General features: G+C 40.9%; 1 protein-coding gene across 2 annotated transcripts in view; it reads right to left on the bottom strand.

Annotated features, from left to right (window-relative positions):
• The window catches only part of lama4 (laminin, alpha 4), a 216,703-nt gene that overhangs the window by 14,328 nt on the left and 190,361 nt on the right, over positions 1 to 12,014 (bottom strand). For both annotated transcript variants that reach the window (XM_078542209.1, XM_078542210.1), the window contains exons 32-35: positions 8,337 to 8,490; positions 4,729 to 4,922; positions 3,829 to 4,018; positions 393 to 548 (exon numbers count right to left, since the gene is read on the bottom strand). In XM_078542209.1, the coding sequence (XP_078398335.1) occupies positions 393 to 548; positions 3,829 to 4,018; positions 4,729 to 4,922; positions 8,337 to 8,490 (694 nt within the window). The remainder of the gene's footprint in view (positions 1 to 392; positions 549 to 3,828; positions 4,019 to 4,728; positions 4,923 to 8,336; positions 8,491 to 12,014) is intronic.

The raw sequence follows: 12,014 nt of genomic DNA on the forward strand, positions 1-12,014 counted from the left end.
CATCAAAAATAAAAGGAATTAAAAAGGAAATTCAATTATAAAAACCTTGTCCTTTTGAAGAAAAAAAACTTTCAGAAAATTAGTCTCAACAATATTGGAGAAGTTTTGAAAGTTTTGAAATCAATGGAATGAAAAATTTGGGTGAGTGTACAATGGCTAGTCAGATCAAATGAGTGTATAACGGGCGGCTGTTGGTTTTCCGTTCATTGCAAAGTGAAAATTATTTGATAATCTGTTAGCTAAAGAAGTTCTGTTTTAAAAGCACACATATGGCTGATATTCTTCCAGATTGGCCTGCAGCAAAGACAGAATGTACTTAAGATACATAAATCCAATGCCACAACCTATTCATTGCCACTCTACTATGACAGTGTAGCGCAAGAGTAATTTACCTGAATGTTTTTGACAGCTTTTCCTAGTGGCACACCACCTACATAAAATGGTTCATTTACATGCCATGGATAAACAGGACTGCGGAGACTATTCTCCAGAATGTGGAGGCCATCTATTATTAAGTGACCTTTGTTATTTTCGTGTCTAAAGATGACCTGAGCAAAACAAAAAACAGAAGATTTTAGCTTAGTTAGACATAGCACATTAAAAATAGTTCTTGAGCTTTGAAGTTTCTCCTGTTTCTTTTTGTTCAATTCTTTTTATATGATATATTGAGGTTGAAAAGTTGCAGGAAACGTTACAGGAATCTGGACATTTACCATTGTAAATGCCCAGATCCTTCTGCCCGTGATCTCTACCATTACCTTTGATAAAAGTCACAATGTTGGGAAGGTTTCTTCATTTGATTGCTAATGGTGAGCATGACAGGTTGCATACGGAGATAGAAAGAGGTAGTTGATAGGAGCTTTTGGATTTTCATGGAAACAATGTCAAAGTACCCCCATTCAGCTCCCTTTGTCAGGGGGCCAAATTTAAAAAATAATCATCTTTTCTTCAGGAATCTTGGCTACAATAATAGGCTTGGCCTTTAGTGGGACCCAATTAATCCCTTTGACAGACATACCATTATACATCAAATCCTTCTGAGAGCAGCATATACAACATTTTTTGACATAGTAACAGAGCACTGAACCATCCTCTGTCAATGGCCTTTTTTTCCGAGGGTCCGTTGCCCAACAGACCATCCAGGAAATATTCAAGAAATGCCGAGACCTGGCAAAACCAGATCCAACCTAATTTATGGCCTTTCCAGTGAACTTTCTGAATACTGATGTTAAGATGCAGTGCCATGTAATGGGGACAGACACTAGTTGAGTTGAAGTACACTTCAATCACAAATAAAGCTGTTTCAACCAGAAGGTGCTGAGTATGAGATATGACATCACCTTGCAGGAATGAAGGGAAAATTGGAGAGGGGAATCTAGGCTAACGTTAGTCTGGTTTCTTGTGAAGTTTTGGTGGTGATCTCTGAGCGGCAGCCTCTATATGATGAAAATACAAAAAGGACAATTATTTGAATTTCACCAAAATTTAGGCTCATGGAATAGGAAGGTCCGTGTCAAACTGGATTAAAAAAATTGGCTTAAGGGAAGAAAACATGGCAAATGGTTATTTTTCAGACTATAGGATAGTGGACAGTGGTGTTCCCCAAAAATCAGTATGAGGACCACTGTTTCTTTTTGCTTTATATAATGACTTGGATACTGGAATACAAAGTAAAATTTCAGAATTTGCAACTGATGCCAGACTTCAAGGAGTGACAAAAGGTGAGGATGACGCTAATCAACTGCAACAGGACATAGGCTAGCATGGGTAAACTAGTGGCAAATAGAATTTAAAACAGAGAAGTGTGTGGTGATGCATTTTGGCCAAAGGGATAGAGAGACACATTATAGGCTCAATGGCACAGCTCAAAAGAGTGAGAAGGAACAGAGGGATCTGGGGGTTCATGTGCATAGATCTTTGATGCTGGCAGAACATGAGAGTGGTAGAAGTGGAGATGATCAAGGATTTCAAAAGGAAATTGGATGGGCACTTGTAGGAAATAAACTTGCAGGGTTATGGGGATAGAATGGGACTGACTGGATTGCTCTGTGGAGAGCCGACATAGATTCAATGGGCTGAATGGAGTCCTTCTGTAAACAATTGTATGACAATAATAAAAGTATGAAAAACCTAAGTTTGCTACTAAATTAGGACACCTCTAAATATATTGCTGCATGTCTCTGCATATATCCTTGAGGCATCACATATGAATAACAGCATTACAGGAGAAAGATCTTGGCAAGTGATAATAATTTTACTCTCATTAACCAGTTTTTGAAAGAATAATGCTATGATGCTGTACAATCAATTAAAACAAAGGTTTTCAAACCATTGTCTGCGGACTCTGATGGTCTTCAGTGACCTTTCAGGGAGTCTTTGATGCAGGACTGGCCTTATGGATGGGCAATGCGGGCATGAGCCCAGGGCACCATGTTCAAAAGTAAGCAACTGAGCATTGGCTGGGCCCAGCTCTGCTCTCTCTGTGCTGCTGCTCTATTCATGCTCTGCTCTCATGCCCCCCACCAGTGCTTTCCCTGTGCTCTGCTTTCTTCAGGCTCCTGCTCTGTCTGGGCCGTGTTTCTCCTGTGATCCTGTTCCCCTAGTACTTCCTCCATGCTGTATTTCCCCTGAGGTCCTGTTCTCTCTGTGTTCCTGCCATTGACTCTGCAATGAGAAGCAAGTACACCCATCCCACTGATATCTGCAAAAAAAATATCTGCTTTCTTAAACACATAATGAAAACTATCTTTACATGCAGCATTTTCATTAAGTGAGTATCATATAAGATGATAATTTAGATGGGGGAGCCCATGACTGCTGATCTATTTGAAAAGGGGCTGTTCAACCAATAAGGTTTGAGAACCACTGAATAAATAACATACAATCAGAATGAAAATTACTACATGAATGGTTTTAAATTACTTTATGGAAATTAAATAGTTATAAATTCCCCTCAGAGCTCAACAAGGTAAATATTAATATCATGACTCTGAGGGACCCAATGATCGGCATGGATGATCTGTATAGGACCAATGCATATGGTATTTTCACTGCCAATCTTTGATTACCTAGTAGCAAGTTATTTTTGCAATTAGGAACAGGGATGTGTTTGTCCATATTGGGCTAAGTCAATGTCGGCGTACTTTGCTGTACTTAAAAAGCAAAAAAGGACTTGCATTTATATAGAGCCTTTCATGACCCAATGATGCACCAAAATGTTTACAACCAATGAAGTACTTTTGAAGTGTAGTCACTGTTGTAATGTAGGAAACGTGGGAGATAATTTGCACACAGCAAACTCCCATAAACAGCAATGTGATAATGACCACATAATTTGCTTTTTAGTGACATTCCCCATTTTTATGGTACTTACCTGATTTTATGGTGTTACGAATGCAGGGGTGATTAAGGCCAGTAAGAAACTGGCTTTACCATTGGACACACACATATTTTGATTTAAAAACAAGTACTCACTCAGCTAGTTCTTTATATATTTTGAGACAGGAGCTGAAATAGGGGTGACATGTAGCTTTAGGACTAAATGCATTTTTACAAAAAAGGTAAAATAGGGTTACTGTCTGGGTACAATATGCATCCAATCCATCTTTGTGAACTGGGAAAATGCCACTAATGCAAGAGTACAAGTATACACTGAATGCTGATATTCTAATTACAAATACAGTAATACAGTGCATTTTCTCGATAAAAGCTTTTTTTGTTTATACATCACAACAGATTGCACATTACTACGCACGAGTATTATGTATGTCCTTTCAAACAGTAAAGAACTAGAAAGCATTCTCATTAGAAAATTTGTGTCTGACTTACATTGTGCCAGAGACCATCATTATATTTCTCTATACTTTTTATTTTCAATTTTTCACGACCATTGCTGAATGAGTAAATAAAGTGACCACGGGCAATGAAAAGTGTCATGAATTGGTCTTCCTCTTTATTCGCCACATAAAATATAAGTCCATGAGAAGATTGGGTTCTCACACTGACAGAGAAATGAGATCTGAAAATACAAATGCCATTACAACAATTAATAAAATGAATCCAAATTGATGCAATGACTTTTCCATTACATTTCTCGAGCTATTTTACAACCTATTTTAACACTATCAGAACATCTTAGGGTCAAAAAAATCTAACACGGTTCAACCACTCTCCTGGCATAGCTCTGGTGGGAGTTCATTAGAAGAGCCACAACTTAGACTGGGACCTCGATGCACTGGATCCTGGCCTTGCAAGGGAGTTGCTACTTGCCCTACTAAGGAGCATAAGCAGGTGTGGGGTGACTGGGGACAGAAGCCCTTATTTTCTGATTTTCCACATCATTGAGCTTCAGAGGCACCCAGCATATAGGCTTCACCTGTGGATGCTGTTCAGGATTGAGGCTTGGACGTCTGAAGATCAGCACTGAAACAGTTTTTATTAAATTATTTGAATGTACTATCCTTGCAAAGGCATAGCTAAAAAATTGCTGGCTGGGGATTTTGCTCCTCTCCTCCAAAGCCAGCTAAATATGCCACTGATAACCCATCCTTTTGTGGGAGCAGCATCCTAAATGTTAACACAGGCCCCCATCATAGGCACAATGATGAAGGGGTCCATCAGAACTGATTTCTTCCATTTTATTTTATTTTTTGCAGGTACAGTCACTGCCAGCTCAATCTCAACAGAACTTTGGTCCACATAAAATACATTCCAGTTCCATTTACTCACTTGCGATTGAAAAATTCAGGGAATCCATTAATCTCCTGTCGGCTGTTGGGAATTCCTCCATATTGATATGCATGTTGGATTGTCCTGGGATTGTTTGGTAGATAGCAACGTGCATCATCTTGCAGGTTATTTCCTTCTATCTTTGGACTATGGACTACTGGAGCTTGTATTAATTCTGCTTTATCACTGTCCACCTTTGCCAAAAGAACATTTGAAAACTAGTCACATAAGAACATAGGAACATAGGAGCAGGTGTAGGCCTATCTCTAAGTATTTTGTAGGTTTCAATGAGCTCACATCTCATTCTCTGAAAGTCAAGAGAATATAGGCCCAGTTTTCCCAATCTCTCTGCCATCCTGGGAACAAGTCTGGTGAACCTTTGTTGCACTTGCTGTCTGGCAGTAATATCCTTCCTAAGGTAAGAGGACCAAAACTGCACACAGTAATCCAGGTGCAGTCTAACCAAGGTTCTATACAATTGAAGCAGGACTTCACTACTCTCCTCTTGCGATAAAGGCTAACATAGAAACATTGAATATAGGAGCAGGAGTAGGTCATTCGGCCCTTCGAGCCTGCTTTGCCATTCAATATAATCATGGCTAATCCTCTATCTCAATGCCATACTCCCATTCTCTCCCAATACCCCTTAATGCCTTTAGAGTCCAGAAATCTATCTATTTCCTTCTTAAATATATTCAGCGACTTGGCCTCTACAACCTTCTGTGCTAGATAATCTACAGGTTCACCACCCTCTGAGTGAAGAAGCTTCTCCTCATCTCAGTCATAAATGGTCTACCCCATATCTTGAGTCTGTGACTTCTTGTTCTAGAGCACCCACCCAAAGGAAATATCATCCCTGCATCTAGTCTGTCCATCCCCCGTCAGAATTTTATACGTTTCAATGAGATCCCCTCTCATTCTTCTAAACTCCAGTGAACACAGGCCTAGTTGGCCCAATCTCTCCTCATACGACAATCCTGCCATCCCAAGAATCACTCTGGTGAACCTTCGCTGCACTCCCTCTATGGCAAGTATATCCTTTCTTAGGTAAGGAGACCAAAACTGCACACAATACTCCAGATGTGGTCTCACCAAGGCCTTGTACAGCTGCAGTAAAACATCCTTGCCTCTGTACTCAAGTCCTCTCGCAATGAAGGACAACATACCATTTGCCTTCTTAATTGCTTGCTGCACCTGCATGTTTGCTTTCAGTGATTTGTGTACAAGGACACCCAGATCCCTTTGTACATCAACTTTTCCCAATCTATCGCCATTGAAATAATACTCTGCTTTTCCTACCAAACTGGATAACTTTACACTTATCCATGTTATACTGCATCTGCCATGTATTTGCCTACTCACTCAACCTGTCTAAATCACCTTGAAGGCTGTTAACACCCTTCTATCGCTCACATTCCCACCAAGCGTCATGTCATCAGCAAACTTGGAAATATTACATTTGCTTCTCTCATCCAAATTATTGATATATATTGTAAACGGCTGGGGCCCAAATACTGATCCTTGCAGTATCCCACTAGTCACAGCCCGCAAATGCAAGAATTTTGTTCATATTCATTCATGGGATGTGGCATCACTGGCTGGGCCAGCATTTATTGCCCATCCCTAATTGCCCTTGAGAAGGTGGTGGTGAGCTGCCTTCTTAAACTGCTGCAGTCCATGTGGTGTAGGTACACCCACAGTGCTGTTAGGGAGTGAGTTCCAGGATTTTGACACAGCAACAGTGAAGGAACGGCGATATATTTCCAAGTCAGGATGGTGAGTGACTTGGAGGGGAACTTCCAGATGGTGGTGTTTCCATGCATCCGCTGCCCTTGTTCCTCTACATGGTAGAGATCATGGGTTTGGAATTTGCTGTGTAAGGAGCCTTGGTGAGCACACTGCTTCCATTGTGAGCCGTCAATGATCCAGTTATTCCTACTCTCTGTTTTCTGTATGTTAGCTAATCCTTAATCCATGTCAGTATATTACTTCCTATCCCACGTGCTTTAATTTTGCTAATTAACCTCCTGCAGGGGATTTTGTCAAAAGCTTTTAAAAATCCAAAGACACTAAATTCACCAACTTCCTTTTATCAATGCTGTTAATAACATCCTCAAAAACTCCAACAGGTTTGTCAAATGCGATTTGCCATTCATAAATCCATGTTTCTATGCCCAATCAGACTATTATTATCCAAGTCTCTATTAATCACATCCTTTATAATAGATTCCAGCATTTTCCCTACTACTGATGAAAGGCTAACAGGCCTGTAATTACCCATTTTCTCTCTCCTCCTTCTTAAATAGTGGGGCGACATTTGTTACCTTCTAATCTGCAGGAACTATTCCAGAATCTATAGAATTTTGGAAGATGATGATCAATGCATCCACTATCTCCATAGCTAACTCTTTCTGGGGTGTAGAATATCAGGTTCCAGGGATTTATCAACTTTCAGTCCCATTATTTTCTCTACTAGTCTATCTACGCTAGTTCATGGTTGCATCATAACAGAGCAAATTTTACAGTTTCTGTGTCTGGGCTATTGTACCACCTCAGTGCTATATGTAGAGGACAATCAGGCATTAAGAAGCACATGTCTATAAACACATTCCCAGTTCTGATGAAAGCTTATCAACGTAAAAAGTTAGCTTTGTTTCTCTTTCCACAATGCTGCCTGATTTGCTGAATGTTTTCAGTAAATTTTGTTTTCATTTCATATTTCCAGTATCTGCATTATTGTGCTTTTGCCTATAAGGGAACATGCATGATTTAACATCCATTTATTTACGGAAAATCAGGCCACCTCTGTTAGGGGTCTCTATTCCTCACCACCCAATTTTTCTTGCAGCCAGACAACCCAATCATCTGAAGCCAGACAACCCCATCATCTGAAGCAAGAAGATAGACCCCAAGATATTTTGGAAACAAGAAACAACCATTTGAGTCAATCTTTTCATTTTACCCCTCAAATCTCTCAAACATATTTAGTTGCCTCTTCAAGCTATTTGTACTGTTTACTTTGATAGTCTTTCCTGGTAACTGATTAAATATTGCTATTTCTATGCAAAAGAAAAATCCATCTGATTTTTTTCCTCTGAGTTTCCGAATTCTTAACTTGTTTCTCTTCATTTTGAAAATTTTTGCCATTATGAACAATTTGACTGCATCGGCTTTGTCAAACTCCTTCAGAACACTGGAAACTTCAATTCCACAGTATTCTTATTTAGATGTCTAATTGCTATCTCCAATAATGTATTATTTTGAATATTGCTTCTGAGTGTGGAGATATTCTCAATTTATTAAAAGTGATTCGCAGCTGTAACCTGTGGACATCTGTACAGCAAATCAGGAAATTGAAGAAAGCTTCATCAAATTAGTAACAGTGAAAAAATGGAAATCTGGTGACAATTCTTTTAAGTCCATGACAAATTTTGAGTTGTCAGGTATCATTTTTTCTTCATAAACATGCATTCTATTATAGGATCATGTCACTGAGGCAAGCGAAAAGCTAATATGGATGCCTAGGAAGTAAATAATTGCTATCAAATTCATGGAAGTTGCTAAAGCTTTGATGGACAGTAATATCAACACAGACAAGAAATGATTACCTTTCTACCACGGCCTCTCTTGGCTTTAGCAATGTTCTTTTGATGTTTATGAATAATTGCTGCTGGGAGAGTTTCAGCTGGGCAGCCATGTAGAGAAGCTTGTACCTTTTCAGTGTATTTCTGGAAATCTTCTACTTCAATATATTTATCAGTTCTGTTACATTTGTAGTATAAAAACACATCTGTCAAACATCTCAATAAACCACTTAATCAGGAGAAAATCCAAAATAAATGTTACAAGATATGTTGCTGAAAAGAGAGACATGTTGCCAAAGCTTTTTGTCCGGCACTCAGCAGGACAAATGTAAAACTGCCAATTTTCAAATGATTACAATTTATACTACACGAGAAAAGGGTGCTGATTGATTGGCAAGTCAACTCTGATTGGATGAGGTGTTGTCATGAAGAAAACAATAGGAAGCTATAGGCTCCCCAAGCTCCCTGGTAATTCGAAAAAGGAGCAAGGCTTGAACATACTCCTTTTGTTTGCAGAGAATGGGTCCCTACAAATGAATATATGTTGCTTCTAGCTTGAGTGTGCAACTGATTACCTTAAATTGGATGTTAGTGCAGCTATGGACATACTTAGGATTGTTCAGCAAGTACTGCCCAATTGCAGAATCACATTTAACAGTAGATGTTTTGGATTTTGTAAACATGGGCCAGTTGAGTGCAGAGTGTGGTCTGCCTATTATGAACAACCAAAGGATTCAATTAGGCAATTACTAGGACATACAGCCTATGTACCAGTTTAAGGTAATCAGTCAAGCACATAACATAGTCCATTTACGCTTGCTAGAAGCGACATACATTCACACACATTAACATGTTCCCTGTAAACAAAAGGAATATGTTCAAGCCTTGCGCCTTTATGGAATTATCAGGTCGCTTGAGGAGCTTATTATTCCACATTGTCTTCTCCATTGCAACGGCTCAGCCAATCACAGTCAACTTGGTAACAAATCAGCACCCTTTTCTCCTGCACTATAAATTGTTGTGATAATTTGAAACTTGGTATTCTTGTGTTTGATGATTGCAAGAAAAAAAGCTTTGGCAACATGCCTCTTTTCAACAATATTCAAGTTCTGTACAACCAAGATATTACATATTCAATTCTACATGCAAAGAAGAAACTGCTATCACCTCATGGGAAAAAAATCCTGTCCCTTTAAGAGCTTTCCAAAGATTCTTCATAAATAGCACAATGTTGTGAGCTGTGTCATCAGTGTTTTTTTCCTTTGTTTCTGCCAGTGTCCTTGTGCTATTGTTTTGAGTATTGGGCTGGATTTAATGCAGTGGGCATTATAGTGGGAGACATAGCAGCTGGGCCCACTTAATCATGGGAGAGGCCCTACGTCCATCACCCTGTGGTGGCCAAACCTCCCTTGATAAATTCGGAGGGCGGAAGGGACTGATGTAGGATCTCCAGCTGTTGCTGGTGGCATGTCAATTAGGCTCATCAATCAGCCAATTGACATCCAGTATCCCTGAGCAGGGCCAGGGTAAGAAATCAAGGGCTTCTCCTGTTTCTGGGCCCCTTATTCCAACCCCCTTCCACCCCCATCCCGAAACCCTTCCCCTCAATCATGCATGTTAATTATTTCCCCTTTTAAGATTCACCAATCAATTCACCAAACAATCACAAAAATGTCCCAGTAAAATGATAACACCCATTGATGGCACATGGTTACAAATATCTAGTAACAAATACAAATAACAATAGATATGCTGCATAGGTCATTAATATTGAGTGGCAACAATATAATGTAACGTTAGTTTGTGTGTCCTACTGGTGATCCTACTGCCACTATTAAACAAACCAGAAAGTACAAGTTTTCTTTTAACAGCATTGTGCAATATTGTTAATTTGACAGGAGAATATCCTATTTATAACACTGTGCAGATGATAAGATTGATTTCGGTGACTGCCTCATTAACATGTTCTGTACACTGCGCCATATGTACACAGTGGCAGCAAATTCATACTTGGAGGAAAAATTCAATATTTGCAACCCAGATTGCAAGACAACCTTTCAAGTCCTGTTTTATGTATTTCGACTACCTGTTCTATATAGAAAAGAAAGACTGTCTCCATGCTGCAGCTTGCATTGTTGCATTGTTGGAGAGTGGTGGAAGGGAAAGAGAGGGGGGGGTGGTCGAGGAGAGGGGTCAGTCCCATTCACTTGCTGCTGCCTAAGCTCCCTCCTCCCTCCCCGGATACACTGACGCAGCACTCCCACACCTTGCTCTGGATAACTCAGTATCACGAGAAGTGAAGTTACATTTCCCTGGGGGTAGCTCGTGCTGTGGACATCGATGACAGCTGGGTCTGACCTGGCCTGAAGCTAAGTGATAGTTCCCCTGGCCCTGCTCTGGCCTCGTTACTGGTGGAGGCACCCTCCTGTTGCTTCATTTTCTATTTTCTCTCCTTGGCCTCCTGAAAGATGTCATCACAAATCGTTCAGTGCAGCTGAAAGACTCCTGCATGCTGGCCAGCGAGAATGGCCAGAATAACTGGTCCAATCACAAGATCTCTCTCTCCTGCCCTTGCTGCTCCTCCAATCATGATTTTGTCTGTGGACGAGTGGCAAGAGCAGGAGGAAGCCAACCTGTGATTGGAGGAACTGGAGCAGTGACTAACTTAAACACTGAATGCACAGACTTATCTTTTCTCATTGGTTACCCCAGTAGAATGTATTCAACAGGTCCTAGCAACCTCAAGGGAAGATAACATGAGAGTTTCTAAAGAAAGACCTTGGCAGAACACCTGCAGATCTGTTCATACATTATAACTTGTTCATTTCTTTTTCATATATAAAATGAAGTGCATTGCTAGACGGCCTTTACATCCAATCAGCATGAGGGAGAGAGAGGTCTGAAGCTCTGGCTGCTCAGTTTAGACAACGATGAGAAATTCATTTATGACAATGAGCACAGGCCTCCCAGCCCCCAGGTCCAGTTTTCACCTTTTGCGTCCCCATCACGGGTCCTGTGCCCGAGCGCACCCCAAGTTAGTGGTCTCATACTACCAGTGGTCTCCCGGGGATACGGGGTGGGGGAGATCCCTTGCTATCAGGCATTCTGGAGGAGCCGGGCGTCGGGCAGGAGAGTGGCCATTGAAAACCAGCCCCTGCCCTTGCTTCTGACACCCCTGGTTTCTCCACCCCACCTTGCGATCCCCATTCGTGATCCCCATTTCGCCCTCATGCATCTGTGGCCTCGGGTTCCACAATGATCCAGGGCCTCTGGTGAGTGCACTGCTGCCAGTAATCACCCCTTTCGCAGGCGCTGGCGACATGAGGAGCTACAGACCTCCTTTTAGCTCTTGGCTGGTGGGACTTTCTGTGCTGGTGACCTCAGTTATGGGGAAGACCTGATGGTGGCCACGCTGGTGCCTGAAGGGAAGTTGATTGTGTTGGGCCTCCCCCATGGTACTCACGGGGGTACCCCACCAGTTCTCTGACCAGTGGGTGAAACCCCTGTCAGCCTGACAGGATCCCTGCCATTCAAACAGTTCATGTTGTTTTCTACATTTTTGCATAGTTTGATCGTTTTGACTCTCCCTAAGCCCATTAAAAAATTGAAAGCAAAACTTGGTTATCTTTAGCGACATTTTGGTTTTGTTTAGACAGTAAAGCATTTACGTTGATGTGCCCATTTGCCATTATATTGATGGCC

Source organism: Cetorhinus maximus, chromosome 5 (genome assembly GCF_964194155.1).
Source record: "Cetorhinus maximus chromosome 5, sCetMax3.hap1.1, whole genome shotgun sequence".
NCBI lineage: Eukaryota > Metazoa > Chordata > Chondrichthyes > Lamniformes > Cetorhinidae > Cetorhinus > Cetorhinus maximus.